General features: G+C 43.2%; 1 protein-coding gene across 1 annotated transcript in view; it reads left to right on the top strand.

Moving 5' to 3' along the window:
* TSPAN7 (tetraspanin 7) overlaps positions 1-24,076 on the top strand; it is a 91,716-nt gene extending 67,640 nt beyond the window's left edge. The window contains exons 2-8 of the mRNA XM_071430312.1: positions 4,901-5,089; positions 7,598-7,672; positions 9,164-9,259; positions 11,024-11,179; positions 15,734-15,817; positions 21,980-22,052; positions 22,942-24,076. Coding sequence (XP_071286413.1) covers positions 4,901-5,089; positions 7,598-7,672; positions 9,164-9,259; positions 11,024-11,179; positions 15,734-15,817; positions 21,980-22,048 — 669 coding nt within the window. The 3' untranslated portion in view covers positions 22,049-22,052; positions 22,942-24,076. The remainder of the gene's footprint in view (positions 1-4,900; positions 5,090-7,597; positions 7,673-9,163; positions 9,260-11,023; positions 11,180-15,733; positions 15,818-21,979; positions 22,053-22,941) is intronic.
* Positions 24,077-24,302: the final 226 nt, after the last annotated feature.

The following is a 24,302-nucleotide window of genomic DNA, read 5'->3' as shown; positions in this document are numbered from 1 at the left end:
AGATTTTGGTGTTACCTAGAAGAAGGGGATTGATAGTTTGATATTTGTTTTAGCACTAATAAAAGAAGGAATTCTCAAACACTTTTCTGTTGCCTTTTATTGAGGAACTGCATGTGTTTAGTATTAGTTCTGATTTTATGAATGCCCATCCTTACCAGGGCATGACTCTCCCTGTGTCCTGTAAAGCTGTGGCACACACCCTTGTGTCAGTGCTGTTGGCCACATCCTTGTCTGTGTGTCTCCAAAAAGCAGCTGGCTCATTGGACAAGTGGAGTTAGAGCTGAGAGTCAGTTCTGCTGTATTTCTGCCTGCCTGCAGCATGGTAGCTTTACCACCACATCCTGACCTGTGAGCAGTACTGCAGGTAACACTGGAATCATCTGTATTGATGCTGAAGGAAGGTAACAGGACTAGAAAGCCTGTCTGCCTTGAAATGAAATCAGTGATGGTGGGATGTGCCTGTGGTACCATGCTTGAGGGGAGGCAAGAGGCAGAGCTGGGGGTGAGGGGGGGAAGGTTGGTTCACAGATATATATATATTTTTTTTTTTAAGCCAGAAGAATCTAATTCATCTAGATTAAAACATTCTGTGGGAACACCATGATTTCAGTGGTGTTTTTTGTTAGAAAATGTCCAGGTGGCCCACCTGCTTCATTTCCTGCCATCTCATCAGTCAAAGGGTTCTGGGGTGTGTTTGCTGAGCCTGAGCTCAGAGGCACTGAAATGTGAGACCTGCTAGGACTAAACAATGTGATTTCTACTTGTGTGCAGCCTTTACAATCCTTGCCCTACTTGGATATCTCCTGTGTTTTGAGGGTTTTTTTTTTTTTCCTTTTAACCTTTAAAATTTTGACCTAAATGAAGGTCAGGACTAATAATGTTTTATGGAATGCTGCATCTCTGGTTTCCTGGCTGAGGAAACATGAGTGCAAGGGGCTTCCACTGCAGTGAACTTTTGTAAGGAAGATATCATCTACCTTTGATGGAATCCAGGATGAAATAGCTTTCTAACAATGTTTCAAACTACAGAAAGAACACAGAAAAGAAACAGAAGGTGCAGGGAAAATCCATCAAAACAGTGCGGGGGGCAAGACAGGGTGCAAGCATGAAAAAGAGACAACCAAAACCAGCACAAACCACTTGCAAGCCCATTTGTGGACACAAAACCTGTCTGAGTTTCTGGGGCTTTTTATGATCATAGGAACTGGTCCCAAGCATGGATAAATCAGGCCAGCCCTGGCTGCTGGCAGGAATCTCTCCAGTGATGTTCTCTGGTTGGGTGTGGATATGAGCTTTGCCTGTGTTATCCAGGGTGGGCTATTTCTGCTTAAGCCAAGGCTTGTATAAAGTCCAAGGAAAACTTTGGAGTTTTTTTCTGAATCAAAAGCATTTGGTAAGTTTGTGACAGGCCTTGAAACTTGGGATTTTGGGTAGTTGTTCTCTTTTGCTTTCCCTTAAAAACACCAAAAGACAGGATCCCACGTGTGCTTACATTTAGATAGGAGTGTCTGGCAGTTGCTTTTTAGAGGGAAACTTCTTCCTTTTTGGTTTTTTTGGGAGGTTTTTTCCCTTTGCAAATGCTGGTTTTTCTGTACCACTCCAGATGTCTCATTTGGGGCATCATGGATGTGCATGATGCCCCAAATGAGCAACTGGGGCAGCTGCCAGTTCATTTCTTCTGTGGCTGCTGAGGATCTGGAGTGGGGTTATGGCACTCTTCCCTCACTGTAGGCTGTAGCTGTCATAGCATCTCCAGGACAAATCTTAAAATTCTTGCTGGGCCATATGAAGACCGGGTTTTGCTGTAGGAATTCACTGGTGGAATTTCACTGCTGCTCTCATGCTCCATGTGTGCTGGCTCTTCCAGGTGTTTGTAAATAAACCAAGGTGTTTGGTTTAGGTGTTTGGATGCTCAGAGGGTCTCTAAAGGCCAAAGGGCTGGCAATCACTCTCCTCTGACTGCCAGGATATCTGAAATACTTTGTACATCTCCTGTATGATCATTGCCTGAATTGAAACTTTACCGTGGAAAGGGAGTAGGGAAGACTGGGGTGGTGGGGAGGAGGTGGGGGGGATTGTGCATTGGAGAAGGTGCTCTGAGTTTCATTTTAGACCTTTCAGGCGTAAAGGGACACAGAGCACCCTGCTTTTGTAACAATTGAGCCTGGTCACAGATCACAGAATTAGGCTGGTGGAGAGATTTTGGGCCAAAGGAAGGAGATAAGGGGAAGATGTGTGTACTGATGGTGAGTGTCCAGAGCAGTGTCTATTCCTGCTGCCTTGTTCTCAGGCCAGCACTGTCCTGGTCTTCTGTCTGCCCATTTCTCTCCTGCTTTTAAAGAAAAATCTAAAAACCAAGCCAGAAACCAGTACATTGATTTTTCCCTAACTGTGTGATGGCACAGAGAGATAGTGATGAAAAGTGTGTCTTGGAAATAAGGAAATGAGGCTTGCCTTGGGGTGGAGGTAGGCATTAGTCACACCACTGCTTGTGCTCTGCTGAATAAAGGTCATGGAAAGGTTTGTAGAGAAGTCTTATGGGTTTTTTGTCTTCATGAGCAAAATTTCCAGCAGTCACTGCAGCTTGAGGTGCATCTCCAGTGTGTCTTTGTGGGAACATCCCATCCCCTCTGCACCATGCCAAGCTTCCCAGGGGCTCAGACCTCCCAACAAACTCAGGGATTTCCTTAAATCCCTGTAAATCAGAGCTCTATTAAGAAGCAGAAGGGAAATAAACCACCAAGAGGCTTTCCTCCTTTTTTCCAAAGTCTGTGTGTGCCATAAATTGAATAGCCCCCCCCTGAGACCTGGGGAAACCAAACTCTTAAAATGCATAGTAAAGGGTTAGTAATTGTTTCAAACAGCCAACTAAAAATGCTTTTTATTAGGAGGCTTGAGCTCTCTTTCATATGTGAAGCTGCCTGTTCATTTTGGCAGTGAAGGCTGCTTTTATGCCTCCCTGGGGATGGTGGTAAAACTTTCAGCAGCTTAGGCACAGAAACCAGCCCTTTGTGGAACTGGAGGCGAGAAACCAGAAGTTGTTCTGCAGATTCCCCAGTCCCCTGCAGCTTGCTTTCAGATTTTGCTGATTAATCCACTTTTGTTCAGGCCAAGGAGAGGTGAAGTGCAGGGATGGGACAGACTTGGCCAGGGCATTACTGTCTGTGGGTGGGTAGGCTCCTCAGTGATTTTTTCTGACATTCAGCTGTTGGGTGCCATAACAAGGATTCAGCACTTTTCACACAGTTGCACTGAAAGATGGACAAGAGCTGGATTTATTATTACTGCCACTGTGAGCAGGAGAGCAGAAGTCCCTGCTAATCCTGTCCCAAGGTGGCAGCAGAAATGCCAGCACCTGCTGAGGCTGATCAAGGGGAGCAGGGGACACTCAGGCAGAGGGACAGGAGAAGCTGGCTGTGTGTCCCTGGGGCTGCAGGAGCAGAGAGCTGTTCTGCAGGGTGCACTGCATCCTCCCCTGGCAGTGATTACCCTTAGGGGTTTGTCCTTCAGTGCCAGCCTCAATGCAACAGGTGCAGGAGTTTAATTCATCTGTCTGTCCCTCTGGAGCTCTTGAGGCTCCTTGCTGCCAGCAGCAGGGCACCAGCACATCCCTGCAGGATCACTGAGTGCTTTGGAAGGCTCTGGATGCCCTCCCCAGTGGCTCCTGCTTGGAACCCTGCTGGCTGGGAATTTCAGGCTTTCTGTGCTGGCAAGCAGTGACCCCCCAAGGGAACACTGCATTTGACCTGGGTTTGTGGAGAAGGCTTCCAAAATTGGATGATAAAACTGAGATTATAAGTGTGTAGTTTAAATAGAAGTGTATAATATGACATGGTAGAAAACTTAAAATTTAAAGTTTTAGAATATATAAACAATACATAAAACAAAATAAAAACATAAAACATACATAAAACAAAATTTAAAAAAAAATAAACCAAAAGCTTGTCCTTCTTCTTCACCTTTATCTTCATAAGTTTAAGTAGTATGGTATAATTAAATTTAAAACTCCACATTAGGAACCACAAGTAGTTAGTTATTAAGTTAAAAGTAAAAATAATTTAAATATCACTTCTTAATTAGACAGTTTAGCCTTAAAAAAGCCTTATAAAGAAAAAAATACAACTCCATCTTTAGTGTATTAAAGCACTATAAAACCCACGATTTATAAGACTATAATATAAATAAAAGCTAATACACATCTAAATCCAAACAAAAAATACCATCTTGCACATTTAACCCCAACCTTAAAAAAAATTAAAAAAAAAAAAAAAAAAATCCACCGTTCCTGACAGGTTTGTTCCTTCTTCCACCAGGCAGTAACTGATAGAACCAGAGGACACAGTCTCAAGCTATGTCAGGGAAGGTATAGGTTAGACATTGTTGTTGTTCTTCTATTTCTAGAGTTTCATATTGTTGTTGTCAGATTTCTTAAGTCTATACTTCTTCAGTGTATTCTTACAGCTGCAGATCTTCACAGCACAGACCCCTTCTTTTTCTGCATGTTGTTCTCTCTCAGTTCAAGGCTCTCCCTGACTGGCTAACTTGCTCTCTTTTATTTTAGTTATCTTCATTGGTCACAGCTGCAGCTTAATTAAGGACATTGCAGCTGCAGCTTATCAAGGACAACTGGGACCTCCCAGGGCAAAGCTTATATACAGATATTCAAATACAATACATTTCTTCTACTATAGGACATCAGGAAAAATATTTCACCTAAATAATAATAAAGTACTGGAATGCACTTCCCAGGGAGGTGGTAGAATCACCATGTCTGGATGTGTTTAAAAAAATGCTGGCCATGGCACTTGGTGCTATAGTCTGGTTAAGGTGTTAGGGCGTGGGTTGGACTGGATGATCTCAGAGGCCTCTTCCAAGCTCTTTATTCTGTGATTCTTTGCAGATCACTGGCGTTATCCTGCTGGCAGTGGGAGTCTGGGGCAAGCTGACCCTTGGCACCTACATCTCCCTGATTGCTGAGAACTCCACCAATGCCCCCTACGTGCTCATCGGGACGGGCACCACCATCATCGTCTTCGGCCTCTTCGGCTGCTTTGCCACCTGCCGGGGCAGCCCATGGATGCTGAAGCTGGTGAGCAAACCCCAGTGCCTGAGGAGGGGAGGAGGGTTTGGGATCAGCAGGGATTCCCCCCACTGTCACTGCAATGGGTGATAATTAGCTGGGACTCTGTGATTCACAGAAGGCTGATCAATCTCTTTATTATTATTGTTATCATGAATAAGAAAGCCATTGCTTTTATAGACAGTTGTGATACAGCTGGACCTAACTGGCCCTTTAATTAAAACACCATCACCTTTGGCTAAGTAAGAACCCACCCTTTGGTAAACAAATCTCCATAACAACCCTCCACATGTTCACAACAACAGGTTAAGATAAGAATTGTTTCTCATTCTTTGCTCTGATCTTCTCACAGCCTTTCCCAGGAGGATGCCTGGGAAAGTTGTCCCTGTCACTCTCTGTGACCAGAGAGCTGCTGCCACACCCCCACCCCCTGACAGATGTTGGTGAAACTTCTTAAGCACATAAGCTAGATTTTATTAATCATTACTTTCAACATTTGTGCCTTTTGGACAAAGAGGGGGGGGAAAAACCTTCACCAAGCCCAGTTTTTGATTGACTGTGACTGAATTTTGCAACACATGGCACATAGGCCCATGTGTTTGGAGCAGGGTGGTGCTGCTGAATTGCTCTGTGAGTTGTTCTACAATCATTCTGGTTTTCTGTGAGCCACACAGATAAATATATTTACAATCTGAAAGATTCCCAAAGCATCATCAATTTGAAATTCTTTTGAATTGTATTTTAAGGGATCAGTTTAATACCCTGATGTGAAATTATGGAACTTCATGAAAGCCTGCCCTTCTTTTTCTCCTAACATTTAGGAGAACATTGTTCTAGGATAGAACAATTCAACCCAAAAAGAAGGGCATTTATGGTATGTTTGGCCTCACCTCAAAAGCAGCAGGGGCTCAAGGTGCACTGAGCAGAGGGGGAGCTGTTGTCCCTCAGTCCACTTTAACCTCTCTCTATATGAATTTCTCTGTTCTGAGTTTTCCAGAAAGTTCTGGAAAATTTCCTTAAAATTCAAAATAACTACAGGTTAAACAAACTTACATTATAAACTGTGTTTCTAGGCATATTTAGGAGCAAAATGCTGCATGAGGAATGATTTGAAGGGTGGAAATAGCACTTATGAAACACTGAACTAGTGAGAAAGGGCTTGACAGTGCAATGCACCTCCTGCTACAGTATTTTGGGACAGGTTTTCTACGGAGATGGGATTATTTTTCTCCAGTTTTAACTGCATTTTAAAAAAGAAAGGACATGTTAAAGGGAGTTAATTTCCTCAAATGATGGCAGGGAGGGGAAGGGGAGAGGCAGCAGCTGCAATTCCATCAGCTGGTGGCCAGCTGGCAAGAACCTCACTGCTGTCTCTTGCTGGTGATGGGTGTCAGGGCATGTGCAGAGGCTTGCTGGAGTCACTGCAGGCCAGATGGGAAAGGGATAAAGGTGAATGATGGTATAAATCCATAGGAAATCAGGCTCTGCTAGCTGCTCCATAACTTTCTTAAAGCTATGCCACTAACCCTAGCATGTGGTGTTCCAAGCACGTGGGTTTATTTTCATTGTACATGTAAGAAATATTCCTGAACTTCTTTTCTCTCCTGAACAGACAGTGTTTTGACAGCTGCATTAACTGGACATATTTTTTCTAGTTCTGCTTACACTGTTGTGCTCCTTTTCCCAATAACCTTTCATGAAAGCTATGTTTCCCTTTCTCCACTAAATCCTGCTAGGACTGAATTTAAAATATTTCCTTTCTTAATTAACTGTTACTTAGCAGGTGGAATAAAAAGGTAATTTTTCCTCCAGAAAATTAAGCCCCAACTTCAAATTTTACTATCCCACTTTGCAATTTTTCTTTACCGTCTTTATTTCTGCTTCAATATATTTTGAGTACTTGGTGAGTGCCTACACTGAAAGCACTGTTTTCAAGGTTTATTCAGCTCCTGATCCAAATGCTGCACCTAAAGCCAAATATGGACCTTGGCTCAGCAAAGTATTTGGAGCATATGTCTAATGTTACTGTGAGAATATTTCCAGTCAAGGCAATGTTTCAGTCCATTCATTGGAGAAACTTCAGGAACCAGGCAGCCAATCCCAGTCTGGCAGTGAGACAGATAAACACAAACCAAAACACCTGGGGAAGCCTGTTGAGCTTAGCAGAGCACCATGCAAACAGGAAGGGTCTGTTTGTATTCCCTATTGCAAGATCAAAACCTGAGTGACTTGGATCCACCTCTGGCACGTGAGTGTGTTAATTTATATAAGAATGCTGAGAAACTTGGAACAGAAATGTCAGGAAAGCCAATAATTAAGCAATATACATTAGTTGTGAGTTGTATAAACACGTGTGTTACATTCAGGTCATAACCTGTGTATCTCCTCCAAAAGACCTTTGGTTTCTTAACATCTTTGAAGGGTGCCTAGAGGGGAAGGTTACATTTCATGTGATAACATCTGTGCTGAGACAAAAGCCTGTCGTGCTCTGACTTCTCTTGCCTCCTGCCTTTCCAGTATGCCATGTTCTTGTCCCTGGTGTTCCTGGCTGAGCTGGTGGCTGGCATTTCAGGCTTTGTCTTTCGCCACGAGGTAGGTGGAAATGTGCTGAGCTGGAAGGTGGGAGGTGGGAATGTTTGCAGCTGGCAGAGCCTCCCTGGCAGGGCAGGAGCTGCTGAGGAGCTCCCTGGAGGGTGGAGAATGTGCAGGGCACTGAGCTTGGCTCCAGCACATCTCCAGGGATGGGGCTGCTGTGACACAATGACCTGTACAGCTCCTAAGAACCAGTGCCATTCCAAATGAGGGCATTTAGCCAAAGCTCCTGCCCTCAGCTGCCTGGTGATTTACTCTGGAGCTATCAGGTTTTGTGTGTCCACCACGGAAGATCTTCTTTAATCTTTTACATATGCTGAGGGCTGCAAAACAGATTAAATGCTTTTCTTGAACACACTTTTTCAGCCAGGCAAATGCTGGTTTATGTAAGGCAGAGAAAACTTCTGCATCACACCAGAATTGCTGTTTTGTAAATCTTTTTTTTTTCCCTGGGGGAGGTGGGGGGGAGAGAGGGGGTGGGAAGGGAGTGGGATGGGATTTCATTTCTATCTTGAGAATAAGGAGAGATTAGAAGTAGAGTGAGGGAGGAAACTGGGACAGGAAGAAGCTTTAAAAAAGCATGATGGTCTAGATTTGTAGTAACACTCCTGCTTTATCCACTGTAATCAGGTCTATCTCTGGCTGTAAGTCCATGGACCTACATGCCACTGGTGCTGAACCAGAGCAGCCCCAGGACCCTCCTTGTCTCCTCTCTTTGTGTCAGCTGGTTTTCCAGCTCTTTTGACATGACATTTCCACTGCTATAGAGTTTTCTGCTGCTCACCCGTGCAAGCAGTGGATTGTTTTTAATGTGGTCCTGAGGTGCCTGTCCAGCTGCTGAGGATTCCCATTTCATCCCACCTAACCTGCAGCAGCCCCAGTGTCAGACTGCTCCCTTTTGGGAGGGGCAGTCTCTCGTTAAGGCCACAGCCATGTAGGTTGCTCATATCATCTGCTTCCCAGCCCCTGTCCCACCCCGAGTGCCATTCCTGATGATGTGCCTGACACCTTCCAGCTGAGGGACCTCTTGTTCCTTACCCAAATCCCTTTGGTGCTGGGGATGCCTGGTCAGGAGATTTATGTCCTGCTTTGGTGCCACTGGCTTGTGTCCCCAGTGTGTTTGTACACCTGGCATCCATGAGCAGGGAGAAGCATGAAGTCTCCTTCAGACTTAGTGCTGGAGCAAAGTGTTTGGGTGGAAAAGCATAAAATGATACCTTTTTGATAGGTTAAGTCATTTTACAGTATTTTTTAACATATCAGTTTGCTAGGGTAGTCTTCTTTCTGTGACTGATATCCCACTGGAAAAATGGCATAAATTATTCCTGACATTTAAGAGGGAGCTCTGCCAGCTCTAAAAACACCCTTAAAAACAAATGGGAAGAGCTAGTTTGGGTTTTTTGTTAGGAAATCTGCTTCCTGCAAGAACTGCTTCAGATATTGTGCTTCTTGTTGCTCATGTGGGCTGTTTCTTATTCCTCACCCTCACAGATCAAGGATACTTTCCTTAGGACATACACTGAGGCAATCCAGAATTACAACAAGAATGATGAGCGGAGCCATGCAGTGGATAACGTACAGGAAAGTGTAAGTCTCAAACTGGGTACCAAAATTAGACAATAGAGAAAGCACAGGTTTAATCCCAAAATCTGAAGTTTTGATGGCTCAATCTGCAAGCTGTAATCTGCAAGCAAAATTAGAGGCTGGCAAAACTGATCTAAAGGAAATGCTTGCCCAGGATTCCTAAATTTTAGTGAAAAAGCTGTCTGATAAAGGCAAGGCCTGTCCCACTGGCTTGTTGTTGGTCCCAGATCTTGAATTAGGTTTATGGGGCAGGTCTATTCCTAAAGAACATACCTTATTCCTAAGGGAATTTGCCAATAAGATCATAAAATGTTTTAAATTTGAGCTGGATGAGACAGGGTTTTATAATCTTGTGTCCTGCATCACTGATAAAATGCAGCAGTTCTCTTCACTAGTACAGTGAGAGGCTGGCAAAGGAGACCTGGTGAGTTAAGAAGAAAACCTGGGTATCTTTTCCCCAGAGGAAAATGGAGGGGAAAACTGCTGAGGTTGGCAGTGAGAGGTGTGGTGGAGGGATGGAGTAGGAGCTTGGTGGAGAAGAGCCTCTCTGACCCTCAGGGTGGCAGCAGGGCAGTGGGAATTGCCTTGCCTTCCAGCAGGACACATGGCAGGAGCAAATGCCACAGCACAGCCAAACCAGCTGGGGATGCCACCCACAAGAGACCAAATACACCAACTACAACACAGAGTGATAAAATTCACATTTAAATTCCCACTGGAAGCTCTGCTCTAGCAAGAAGCTGTTCCTTCAGTTTGCAATACATTCCATGAGCCAATTTCCTTTCCATATGATTGTGGCTCTATAAATGGCTAAAATTATCAGTGTAATTGTATTGATGATTTCCAGACCTTTAGAAATTACAGCTCTCGTGTTGGACCCTTCAGCATGGTTGAAACTGTACTCTAACCTGGCTTCTCCTGCTTAGCAGATTACTGCAGTGCTCCAAATCGAGTATATTGTGCTGCCACATTGTCTGTTTGCATAATGTTAACCTGTATTTTAAATTTCTGATTCCATGGAGTTGACCAAATGAAATAATTCTGAGTAGTTTTTCAGTGTTTCTGTTGTAGCAGAATGTTAATTTCATTCATAATTTTCTCTTTACAGGAACTGCACTTATAAGCCCTTTCCATGCAGAAAATTCAGCACATACTCCACACTTTTGAGTCTCTGACTTCTAGCTTAGGATCTAAATCAGAACATCCTTCCCAATTTAGGGTTTTCTAGCTGACTTCCTAGATACACCCTGTGAACATATGGTCTCTTTCTATTCACAGCTCAGTGAATTGTCCTAGAAATTATTTTGGTGAGTTAGAGAGGCTTCACCTTATGGATTTGTACTAGTTTGAACCTGTATGTGTTACATGTAATTCTGTGTAATGCTTTGAGGTCTTGAATTTACAGGATCATCTTTAATCAAATAAAAAAAGTAAAGAAAACAAACAAACAAAAACAACCCAAAACAAACAACAGACTGTCAACTAAAAAAGATGTGTTTATGGCTGGACCTTTATCAAATGTTACAAATAATAGTTCTGCTCATAAAATACCTTCTTTTAGTAGGTCATCAGCTCCCATGTTCTGTAAGCTGCATCCCTGGTACTTTTGTAATTAGTGGGGCAGGGGTGTTATCTGCTTTTCAAAATTGAGGTGCCCTGTCATTATTTTGATTATGAGCTTATGAAGTGGGCCGAGATGATTCTGCTCTAGTTTGAATTCTGGTTTGTTTGTTTGTGTGTTTTAAACCTGCCTCTTACCCCTCCCAGCTGAGCTGCTGTGGCATTCAGAGCTACACCAACTGGAGCACCAGCCCTTACTTCTTCAAGCACGGCATCCCTACGAGCTGTTGCATGAACTCCAGTGACTGTAACACTCAGGATCTGCGCAACATGACCGTGGCTGCCACTAAAGTAAACCAGAAGGTACCAGTAACCTTGTGCCAGAGGCACTTGTGACACCACCCAGCACCCCAGGGGAGTGTGTGCCTGCTTGCACCTTGCATTTCATTTCAAATGGTTGGTTGATAACGTGCAAGTGAGGCTGGAGTAATGGTGAGGATGGGCTTGGTCCTGCACTTGCTTCATTTTCCTCGAGCTGCCCTTTCTCAAATCCAATCCCAGACCCAGCAGTTCTGAGGAAAAACAGGTGTGGGGTATTTTCAGGGTCCCCCATGGCAGGAAGGAAATGATGAATCTGACTCCATGTTCTTAGAAGGCAAATTTATTATTCTATTCTATTCTAGAATGCTATACTAAAACTATACTAAAGAATAGAGAAAGGATACTTACAGAAGACTAAAAGATAATAATAATAAACTTGTGACTCTCTCCTCAGAGTCCAAAACAGCCTGACCATGATTGGTCATTAAGTCAAAGCAATTCACTTGTTGGTTAAACAATCTCCAAACCACATCCCAAAGCAGCAAAACACAGGAGAAGCAAATGAGATAATATTGTTTTCCTTTTTCTCTGAGGCTTCTCAGCTTCCCAGGAGAGAAATCCTGGGCAAAGAGGATTTTTCAGAAAATATGATGGTGGCACAGGTGATTGACAGTAAATGTGGTGGTTGGTGGCTACATTTATTGTGAGTTAAAATCTTTGAAGGTGTAGGGCTGCAAAGTGACCCCTTCCCTGGGTTCACCTGGAGGAGAGGGCTGGGAAGACAGAAATAGGATTGAGAAGGCAAGTAGGGAGAACAGGAAGAAAATGAATTAGAGAATAAAAATACAGAAAATGCTAAGAAAGGAAAGAATAAAGAGAAAATAATGCAGCATCTATGCATTAGACATTGTGCTGAAGAAGTGCTACGCAAGTTATTGCTTCAAGTGCTAGTGTTTCATCTATTCTTTCTCACTTGAGATTTGCAAGAGAGGGAAGAGTTTGTTGGTAAGAGGAATGATATTGTGGCTAAATCACCATTCTAAGTAGTGCAGCTTAGTCAGACTTAAGGATTATTTTCTTTTCTGTTTTGATTTTCAGAGATCTGTTTAAAAAATAAATAGAAGTCCTGAGGACAACAGGGTAAATATGGAAATGCCTCTGTCTCTTCTGTTTCTGTCTTTTTCACCTCAGTCACTTGTGACTCAGAAGGTTGGACTGGTGGCTGAACACAGCCTGAAACATCTTTGAAAACCAGTCAAGTAGACAACATTTTCTGGCATCTATTGTAAAAGGGATGCTAGAGGATTATTTTCCACTAAGCCTTTCTCTTTTTTTTGCAATGGTTTAATGAGAGCCACTTGTTGCAGGTGTGGGGAATGTTGGTGGTGTCCATTGGTTGAGTAACTCACAGTCACCACCAGCAGAGTGACCTTGCATGAGCACGGAGGGTGAGCCCCTCTGTTCAGCTGCTCCTGGTGAATTTGTACTGCCTCGATGTTTTTGTGCAAGTGGAAGGAAGGTGAGAGGCAGGGTGGATGTAGGGCATGTGCAGCCCTGCCAGCACCCCAGCAGGTTTGGTGCCTCCTGGGCAGCCCATCCTGAGTCTCTGCTTTGGCTCCCCTTCCCAGCAGCAGAGCTTTCTGCTGTGGCTGGTGCTCCTCCAGCTTTGCAGTTCAGCACAGCCGTGCACTCCCAACCTGTCCTGCCTGCAAAACCATTTAGGTACCATTGGCACTCCCAGCACTGATCTGTGGTTCCCCCAGGTGTCTTGGTCTGCCTGCTCAGGGAAATCCCTGTCCACTTTGGAGTTCCTGGTGGCACAGGATGCCTGCTGAACTGTAGGGAGTGACTGAGGGATCAGTGAGTGCTAGGCCAGGGCTGGAAACACATTTCCAGCCATTCTTGCTCCTTGCTCTCCTGTCAAATGCACAAGTCACCAAACAGAAAAGCACTGCCAATTCTTCAGGAAATAGCTGAAGTAATTACTTGAGGAAATTTGGATGTTTGGAAGTTCATGTGGTTTTGTCTCATTTTCTGACATAGCCATTGAAAATCAAAAGTTGCAGATTTCTGTTGAGCAGTTGTGGGAGCTTGGAGTTGTCCCAGGCATTTGAGCAAAGTGGGATGTTTCTGAAAGATGCATGGGAATAAAAAGCAAGAAGGAGAAAATGTTGTTTAGCCCTATCCTTTCACTTCAGATAGTACCAAACACCATTGCCTCTGACCCAAGCCCCTTGCTCATCTTGGAAACAGACCCTTTGCTCTCTGAGTGTTGGAGAAAAAGGAAAATATTTATTGCCTCTGTTGTGGAAGACCCATCTCACCATGCCTATGGACAAGTACATTTGGATTACATCTTTTGGTGGATTCTTGCAAAACTATCAGAAAAACGAGTTCTCTATGAGCTAATCAAATTACTAGCAGTTTCTGAGGACTAATAATGAATTAACCAAAGAGGATTAAACTAATAATATAATTACAGGACAAAAAGACAGCATTCCTGGATTTTCTTTGCCAGTTCTGACCCTAACTTGCTTAGTGACCTTGGGTTAATTATTTGGGCTCTCTGTTTCTTCGTCTCAGACAGCACTAATACCGAACTTTAAGGGCTGTCATTAGGATTAGCTAATTAATGTTCGTCTAGTGCTTTTAATCACAGTTCTTTACTAAGAAACCTCAAGAACCATTTCTCTCTAAAATCTTAAGAAAGGAACAGATGCATGGAGTCAAGAAAGATCAGATCCTTTGTAAGCTGTCCCTGCTGTGCTCTGGATCTCTGCTCAGCACCCAGAGGTGCTCACACGCTTCTGTCCTGCCCTGCACCAGTGGGTGCTGCCCATGCCCACTAAGGACTGAGCAACTGGGCCATATGTAAGCAATGTTCTTCAGAAAACAGGTTATTGTGGCTTGGGAAAACAGATTCTTCAAGTGAGGAGGGTGATCACAACTCTGCCATTGCATGTTTTTGTTGACAAGATCTTCTGTCTCCCTGAAATTACCACTGTGCTTCAGTGTTGCACCTCTTGAAGGCTCTTCAACAGAACTGGTTTCAGAAGAGCTGGGAGAGCATTAAGCCATGTCAGACAGAATGAAAATGCTGCTTGAGAAATCTAATCTCATTGCATAACATGTAAGACACACAAACTATAGTTGCTTGATGGGTTAAATAAGCAAGCTTGAATCAGACTTACTGTACACTGTGGTAAAACAGAGTTGATATGTACACATAAACATTTCAGAAATTAATTGGGATCAGCTGTGCTACTATTAGGTTCAGCCCTTCATTACTCTCAGGATTAAATGTTTTGTGACATTATAAAAGAAGTTAAATAACCTTGTACCAAGAAATGGTACAATTTATTTAATGAATGGCCTGTCTGAAATAAAGAACATTGTTTGTCCTTCTTGCTGTTATTTTTTACAAGCACCTGATGCTCTGAGGTCATCAGGAGTTCCTACAATGCTTGCAGAATGAGGGATGTGTGGATGTGGGTGAAATGTGGAGACACTTCTCTCCTATGGGACAGGAGTCCAAGCTGGGAAAGGCAACTCACTGTTATTTCTGAGTTTTCCAATTTCTGATCAAGTGGATAAAGCTATAATGCATAAAACTCCTCAGGACTGGCCTTCAGCCAGAGTGAAGTTGGTCATTAGAGAGTGTTGGTCATTTGAGGAAGGTGGCAAAAGGGGCTGAGGAGTGACTTTGGGTTATGGGGACAGATAATGGGGGTTAATAATGAAAGAAAAAAGAGATGAGTAGTGGTTTTGGTGCCATCTTTCTTTTTTAATCCATGTATCAAGTCACATGTTTAGATTAATTTAGGCACCACAAAGCAGGAGATAACTTCAAATGCTTTTTTGAGGGGTCAAATAGGTGAAGGGAGAAACTTGGCAAACATTATTATACTGAGAGGGAGCATCTCAAAGAAGTCTATCCAAGAGAAGGGCAGATATTGCACATGAATTGTCTGGCCCCAGTCTGAGCTGTGAATTGAGGCCTGAGAAAGAGAAAGAAAGTCAGCAAAGAGAAAATTCAGTCTGGGGAGCAGGACAGGGAATTTTATGTCCAAGGGCAAATGAACCAAGAAAATTCATAGAAAACCCTTGATAACTTTGTTACATGGTTTAAAGTTACATGCTGTTCAGTGCCTTGCCTGGTGTCCTTTGATGGGTAAAGGCAAGCAGAATGCCTCAAGGGACACTTTATTAAATATCTAGAGTATTAGGAAATCAGCATCATTTATTCATTTTTGACATCTGTGTTGTATTATAACATTGGTGTATTGTTACTAGTTTGGTTTCAGGTCAAAGCTATATTGTTTTTTAACTGACTTTCTTTAAAAAGACCCATAAAAATGAGTGCAACATCACATTTAGATTTTAAAAGTATTGAAATGCATTCATTTCTAAAAGTAATTGGTTTTACCACAACTCCACATCATTCACTCAGAATTGCTGTTTTAGAAAAAAGGTGACACTGTTGGAAATTACAGCAGAAATATTGTCTAGCCAGAGTTCATTCCAAATGAGAAATTTGTATGTATGCATTCATGGCAGGGAAGGTCAGTACAAAGAATGATGATGTTTGTTTTCCAGGGCTGTTATGACTTGGTGACCAGTTTTATGGAGACAAATATGGGAATCATAGCTGGAGTGGCTTTTGGGATTGCATTCTCACAGGTATGTGCATAAACACTCCCCTTCCCCCCCTTTTCTTTTTCCCTCTTTACCTGGACTTCAAGGAAGGAAGGATTATGGAAAGGGACTGAACTCAGCATGCTCTTTAGTCCTGAGGTCATCTGTTCATTGATTTTCTTTTTTTCAACTTAAATGAAGTTTCTCCTTGGGAATATCAGTTACGGTTGAGCTAATGACTAGCTCAAGGAAAACAACTTGTCCCTGCACTGGGTCAAATGGAGGTTAACCCAATAAAACATTGGCTTAAATGGAGCATAAATGCTAAGAAGACAAATAGCTTATCCATTGTTTGGGTAGGCTTCTATCTTCCAAGTACTCTTATTTGTTCTTAAAGGACTCAAGCATTCAAAGGAGTGCACCCTCAGGCCTCCCCATCCTGGACCTGGGGCCTGGAGAGGACACTTTGTGACCAATTTGATTTATTTTCCCTTTAACACTGAACAGTGAGAAATGTTAAGTCTACCAAAATCAGATTGTTAAACCAACTCCTTGTCTGCACCAAAAGGGGTTTTCTGCTCCATGATGTCCAAACTGCATTTATGTAGACAGGAACTGGGGAAAGTATAGCTCTGGTCAGATTGTTCTGATCAAGAAGGGGCAGGAAAACCCCTGCATCTTTCAACAAGATGTCCTTTATACCAGTCACTTTATGTGTCACAGCAAGGACTGTACTGGAAACATGCAGAAATGAGAGAGAGGGAAATATGAACAATTCAAAACTGTCCCCAAGCCACAAAAGTGTGAGAAACGGCCCCCACATCCTCTCCATCAGCATGCACACAACCTGAGGGAGCCCTAAAATTGTCTGGGCTCAGTCTGGCTGAGTGCCCTGCCTTGGGCATGCCTGGAAGCCTGATGCCCTGTGGCCAAGGTGCTGGATGTGAGCAGCCCATGGTTTGGTGTGGGTGGAAATGTTGGTTGATCTCAACAGCAGCTGCCCAGAGCATGGGCCCACATGCCAAGGATCCAGAAAAGGAGAACAATCTGCAGCTGTTTGTGCATGGAAAAGGGGAGGTCAGGGGTTTTTTAAATAGGCTATTCTAATTCTTGTTGAATGGTGACAGCATTGATATTCTTCTCCAGCCTTGATTATGGTTTGATTGCTGCTACAGGACTCCAGGCTCGGGTTTCAGTTTGGGTTCTAGATAGCCAGAAGGCTGTAAAGCATCTTTTTAAATGCCTCCTGTAAAGCTATCCAAAAGAAAAATGAGACTAGTAGAATTGTAAAATATGCTGCTGGGGGGAAAGAGTCAGGACCAATACAGCCTGAAAGCATTTAATGGGTGTTTCATGGCAGGCTGCAGGCAGCAAGGGCTGCAAGGCATTTTGTCCCTGTGACTGAGAGGAAAAATGAGGTGTGTTTTGGTGTGGTGTTGGCATCTCATACTGCTGGTGGCACCAGGAGCCCTGCTGCCAGGTGGGGCTGTCACTCCCCAGAGCAGGCACTGGGCTCTGGCACTGTGAGGACATGCCCAGCTGCTTGGGGTGTTAGCAGACTTCTCAAAAAAAGAGAAGAGAGAGGCTGCAGAGGGGGAACACACAGCTCTCCCAGGCTCTGAAGAATAGGAGGTGGCCAGTTGTAATTTACTGAGTAATCTGTTTTGCTGGGCCCAATTAGGGACAGTGTTGACAAATTGATTTCAGGTTAAGGTGTCTGGCAGAAATGCCAGGCAGGGCTCCAGCTGCAGGCGAGGTTTTGCTGTTCCTATTGAGAATAGGTTTAATCTAAATAAAAGACAAATTAAATCATGTTGCTCCTCTACAGCAAAGCATGCTCAAGGGCCTTTCCTTCACGTGATTTGTTAGATGTTGACTAGCATGGGGAATGTGCTGATGCCCAGAAATAGGGAAAGTTGGTGTAATGGCATTGCAAATCTTACAGGCCTGGCACAGACCTCCCCATCAGAGTCAAGAGTTCTTATAAAAAACACTGTGTTGTTGACCTTGTCTGATCTGCTCCTTGGGTTTGAAATAATAACAACAAAATAAAATTTGATGGTTTTCGGACTTGGATGCCAATGTTCACTTCCAGCTGGAATAATTTCCATTTAGCAGGTGCTCTTCAGAGCAGAAAAATTATTGCTGTGTTGTGCCCAACAGAGAATGAAATTATGCAAACTGCACAGATGATGGAGAGCTGTGCCTAGATAAAACTACAGAGCAGGCATTGGCTGAAGGAATGCAAGGAACACTGTCTGGAGGTGTTAGAGATTGTCAGTAGGGGAGGCTCAGTGCAATGTTCACATTATTCCCTTGGTGCTGAAATCAGGTGCTCTCCATGTGCTCCAAACCAGTTGTTTGGCATGTGCAGGTCCCATTATTCTAAGATAAATTCCCCTGCAGTCATGGACCCTCTTTACTGTCAGCATCAGTGTGGGCAGCTCTGCCTGAAGGTGGATTTGGTTCTGGTGCAGAAATCATCCACCTTGTCTGCTCCAGCTCCTCCCTGAGCACAGGGAGGCTGGGACTGGCTCAGGGGTGAGGAGTGGGATCCACATCAGCCTCCAAGATGTGACTTGAAATCTGGTCTAAGACTGGGCTGTTTCTGAAAGCTACTCACAGTGGATTCAGTGGAGGCAGGGCCTGTGACAGAGGCACATCACAGCACAGGAGGCTGACTCAAACAACTGACATGTGACACAGAAAATTCTCCCTTTTAAAATAGAGCCAGAGAACTTGCACGTTTGGAGATTTGCATTTTGAGAATATGACAAGGCATTGAGCTAAAAAATTATTCCTGATGGATTAAACCCTCCCCCCAGTTTTGGCTTACCTGATGTGCTGATGAATTCCAAGTTAGTTCAACACATTTCTATTTATAGAAATTCTCCCAAAGAATGAAAAATGGTGACAATACCAAGACCCAAAATAAAATGGAAATTCAAATTGCAATTCAGTTTCTTTCTCTTCAGTATAATAAGGTGTAATAAATATGTCATGCAGAACAGCTTCCAGTCAGTGGTAACTCCTACAGAATAAGTGTATTAAAAAGCCAGTTATTATATGTACTGGGGGGATAAGACTGCTACAAAATATGCTATGGATGGTTTTCAATGGCCAGAACTAAGATGTGCCTGAGATTGCTCCTAGAAACCATGAGAAATTCACTGCATTCTGCTTGCTGGAGTGACCTGTGATGGTAATACAGGAGAAACAACTGAGGGGTGTGGGTTTCCCAAACTAAAGAATTTGTCAGCATTTTCAAGTTTCCTGTGACAAGACCACAGTATGGAAATCTCTCTGCTTTCTATATAATAGCTCAGAAGACCAAGATAATCTTAGAAAAAAAAGGAAGAAAAGAAAAAAGTAAGAAAGAAGACAAATGCAGAACCAAGTCTGACAACTTAGCACTCAAAAATCAAGAGACTAAAATCAAATGAATGAATAAGTGGATAAAAGTTGAGATGGGGCAATGGGAGTGCAGGGAAATGAATGCAGCTCCCAGCAGCAGTTTCTTTGTGGGAATCCTTTACCACCAATTCTTCTGGTTTTTCAAAGGAGCTGCAGGAACCTGGTGCACAATGGGATAAGGAGCTTCCTCCTGCCTGAAGAGCAGAGGAGGCAAGTGATGGAACAAATGCAGAGAGCAAGGCAGGGTGCAGAGTGCTGATTTGTGCTGCAGTCTGGGAGCCTCTAGCCTGACTGAAAAGCAGAGGACTCTAGTTCTGCCTGTAATGAAAGAGCACCGTGGAGAAAACTCAGCAGCTCAGTACAATGTTGCCTCTTTTGGGCTGCAGGAGGAGCAGTGCTCTTGTGGTTAAATGTGGAAATCAACACATCAAAAAGCACGTGTTTTTATATGCATTCAAAGCGTTTCCAGACTATTTATTATAGCTCTGTTATGTCCTGGTAATGCTTAGAAATGCTGAATAAAATGTGTGTGCAATGGCTTGACACGCATGCCATTATTTTTGAAATACAGAGTTAAGCATTCTGTCACTATAACCACTTAAATGCCAAAACCAGCCTAAGGTCAGAGCCAAGAATCAATAATTGGGCCAAAGATCATGGAGATAGACTCATGAGTAACCTGCCACTCGTCTTAGGAGTGAGCTGAGTAAAACAAAACACCATTAAAAGCCTGCAGATGCTACAAAGTTTAGGCACACTGATTGTTAGAGAGGAATCCCTATTTGTAGAGGCTGCAGCATCTTTCCCCTTGTAAACCTGATGCAAGCAGCAGATTGGGGTTGAGAAGAAAGTGGCTGTAACCTGGGTGCTTGTGGTGGGGAAAAATAAACAAACTGCAATGTACATTCTTGGCCATTGTAGGGAGGAATTGATTTGGGTCTGGGCTGGAATTTGCTCAGGGAAAATAATTTGGATTAAATACACTGCAAAGTTCATCTTACTTAAAAATGCAGTAAGGCAGAGAGGTAACTTCTGAGTCCAGCCAAGAAAGGTGAAGAAAGACTGGAAGTCACCACAAACACAGAAAAACGACAATGAAGGAGGTGGGACAGGGCCACCCAGAGACACTCACTCTGTTCAGCCTGTCAGTGCATGGAGAAATACATAGCACTGTCCAAACCAGAAATCTCATTCTCCAAAATTCATCTGAGCTAAAGAAACAGTGCATGAGCCAGCTGCAGGAGTGTTGTAAGAATTCACATTAGTGCAATACAACAGAGTGTCATGTAACCAGTAGAATGTGGTTGGTTTTCAGCAACACCTTCAGAAATTTATTAAATCATCCTCCCAGTGATGAGTAGAATAGGCAACAAAATAGCTAAAATCTCTTCTTGGTATCAGCTGAGATTTTTCAGAGCTGAGGAGGGTTTCCACCTGTGGCAAGACCATGGTATGGAAATCTCTCTGCTTTCTATATAATAGTTCAGAAGATCAAGATAATCTTAGGAGAAAAAAGAGAAGAAAAGAAAAAAGTAAGAGAGAAGACAAAAATGTATTGTTTTGGCAACCAAAAACACAGGCCCTGGACCCTGGTAGCTTTGGTTTTTGTTGGAGGCTGGTCAGGAATTGATAGCAGTGCCCCACATCAAGTTCTAACCAAGGCAGTGTCATCCTTGGTGCCAAAATCAGAGGGTGCATGTGGGGAACAGGGGAGTTCAACCTGCTTCTGAATGTGGCTCAGTGCCCTTTTGAGATTCCCAGAAGAGCTCTGGTGGACGCTGAAACAGGAAACTGAACAAATTTCTGGCAAAGAAGCATGGCCTGACAAGGACTGTGACATCTTAGGGACAGGAAACAGTTTATCCAGATTTGAGTTAACCCTGGCTTGGCCTTGGTCTGTGCTGGTGCCAGCCCAAATCAAGATGGTACAGATGTGTATTTTGATTTAACAGGGAGCACTGCCTGGTCTAGGGGAAGGGACACAAAATCCTGGGCTGTGAAATAGGAGGATCCAGTCTGGATGAGCAGCCAGCCAGTCATACCTAGGCGTGCTCTGGATGTGCTCAGGAGTTAATTAATTAATTGACCATCCCCAATGAGAAAAGCGAGGTTGAATTATTTAGAGCATATTAACACTGTTGGCACATGAAGGAAGCACTAAGAAACTGCAGTAGACAAAACACTGAAAAGACTGAGTGCTTATTGATGAGTGGAAGCCTGGGATCTGTTTTCAATAATCTGAGTGACAGCCAAGGGAATAGTGAATTTTGTGAATAACTTTTTTAAAAGTTATTTCCAGATTTACAGAGCTTATTTCTACAGTGCTGCATCACTTGTAAAGGAAGCATAACCAGTGTGGGACATCAGGAAGCTTTTCCCTGGCACAGTGATAGAGAAGTTTAAGGCAGCAGCTCTCAGGGCTGAGGGGTGGTGGTGAGGGATGCAGGTGGAGCAAGTGAAACACAGCCTGTAACAAGCTGATACCCCCAGAAGCTTATTCATCCATGTCTGGCTTGGCCAGACTTTGACAATGGGATTAAAAAATACCAAAAAGTCATGCTGTCTGTGAAATAAATGTCAAAAATCAAGAGGAAGATCTGACAAAGACAGACAACAGATTTAAATGCTGTTTTTCTAATTAGAGCAGTCCTTAAAATAGGGCATAAATACATTGTGCATAATAACTCCAGAACATGAACTACATGTTTACCAATGCTCTGCACTGATGTATTTAACTGAAATTCTGTTCTATTGAACTGAAATTCTGTTCTGTGTCTGTCTTGTCTGGAACAGTTGATCGGGATGCTGCTGGCATGCTGTCTGTCCCGGTTTATTACTGCTAACCAGTACGAGATGGTGTAACAAGGTGAGCTTTTCCCATTTTCCTGGTGATATAAAGCTATAAAAGCCTTGCTGTGTTGTGGCTGTGCTGCTTCTACTGAAGACAGCGAGCAAATTTTACATTCTGACTTCTCATTCATTCATTTTGAGCGTGTTCATTGAGAATTAAGCTTTCCCATGCACTTCTTTGCTTTGGGATTTTCATCCCCATTTTGCGTGTGGTAGGGGAAAAAAAATAGAAGGGGGGGGGGGAATGCAGTGTTGAATTTTGTCATTTCAGTTTTCTTGGGGAGAGATGTTGCAACCCAAGAAATTCCTCTGGCTGCCCTGGAGGACTCGAGCCCCTGCCCAGGGGGCTCAGAGACCTTGGCAAAGAGCCCAAGACCCCTGTGCCTTTGATTTAGCCCTTGGAAAAAACAATACCAATCACCTATGTTAGACAGTGAGCTTCTACTCTAAACCAATCTAAAGGTGCCAACATCACAGCAGAAGATGGAGGTTAGGAATAAGAAGGAGAAAGGCTGGACATGCCCATATTCCTCCATCTTGCCCCCTGAACCCCTATTCTAAAAACCCAAAAATCTACTTTTCACATCTATTTTTCAGTATCATTCTACTTAAACTGTCGTGGCTTGTAATTCCTCATACAAGGTTGGTAATTGTTTTTTTCCAAGGGCTAAATCAAAGTCACAGGGGTCTTGGGTTCTTTGCTAAGGTCTGTGAGCCCCCCAGGCAGGGGCTTGAGCCCTCCAGGGCAGCCAGAGGAATTTCCTGGGTTCCAACAAAGAGAGAGCAAAACACCTGCTGCGGATACTGATATCAACCAAAGCAACCCACTTGTTGGTTTGTTATTTTGGTTTTTTTTTGGTTTTTTTTTTTTTTTTTTGGTTGTTTTTTTTTTTTTCCATCTCCAGTCTTTCAAGAAGTGTGAAGTCCAGAGCCTGTGTGAAGACCAGGAGCTGCAGAGCTGGAGAAAGACTGCCATGAATGTTATAGCACACACTGTCTCTCGCACGCACGCACGCACGCACACCCCACGAGCAAGCCCGTGCGCGCGCACACTCGCACCCACCCCACTCCCCAAGTGTCCCACGCCTAGTGTCCCATCCTGTGAAGTTCCACGGTGCCACCCGGAGTGTGGCCGGGTCCCCTCGGCCTCCAGAGCCAGCGCCACCCCCGGGGGACGGCACCGTCTGTATGTTCTTGGTCACACAGTAGTTGCATCGTAAGTTAACAAAGGTAACTCATTAACAGCATTGATCGGGCTGTGCATGTAGTGACTGGAGGGCATAATTAGCCTTTCACCATGGTTAATAAGTGTTGCACACATCCATATAAACCGGTATATGAAATATATATTCTTTTTGGTTTTTATCTTAATTTCTTGGTTTGTTTATTGCTTTACTAAGGTTTCCATCCTTTCCCCCCTTCCCCTGCGCCTGTCCCCCTTCTCCCCAAAAACAAAGGAATCAGTAACATAACATAAAGATACTTGAAAATGATGTTAAAATGTTGTGCTTGAAGGGAACTGTTATTCCTGATGTTCTTCTACATCTTTGATTCTTACTCAGTGTTGTATGCCTAGTGCGTATCCCGGTAGGCTTTGTCTAGTGCATTTTGCCTCGGAACCTGATCCTGTGTAATACTGTTATTAAGCTGTGTTGTTGCTTACTGTGAAGGCAGAAATTTTTGCTCCCTTTATTTTTATTATGTAGCTATGAACTAATTGAACTGTGCTGTACTGCGGCCTTCATACTTTTTTCCTGTTCTTTTTTTCTTTCTTTCTTTTTTGCATTGAGGTTGCAGCCACCAAGTACATTGTTGAATCAAATCGAAATAAAAACACACACACAGAGACACAAAAAAAAAAAAAATCTCAAAAAAAAATAACAGGCATATGAAATATTTTTGGGGGAAAGCAAAAGTTTAAAACCTTTTTAAAAAAAAATAGGACTTTTTTAATAATGCCTCTGTCTAGCATGCAAATGAGAATGCATTGATATTGTGAGTATTTGTGATATACGTATTAATAAATGGAACCATTACAGATTTCTAGCTGCTTCTGTCTCATTCTTTAGTTAAAGGAAAACTCTTTTTTGGGAGGGGGGGAAGTGAACATGAAACACGTAGGCACAGCTTGGCGTGACATGTCTTTATGTGTTTTTTAACAACTGATTTGCTTGTAAAAGAGAAGTGTGACTACCCTGGGAAAATAAAAAAAAAAAAAGGAGAAAGAGCTGGAATTGTTTCAAACTCCTTCTACAGCTGGTTTCAC

Source organism: Agelaius tricolor, unplaced genomic scaffold (assembly GCF_023055355.1).
Source record: "Agelaius tricolor isolate 1412-34295 unplaced genomic scaffold, bAgeTri1.0.p SCAF_7, whole genome shotgun sequence".
In the NCBI taxonomy this organism is placed as follows: domain Eukaryota; kingdom Metazoa; phylum Chordata; class Aves; order Passeriformes; family Icteridae; genus Agelaius; species Agelaius tricolor.
This window is presented reverse-complemented; position numbering and strand designations above follow the sequence as displayed.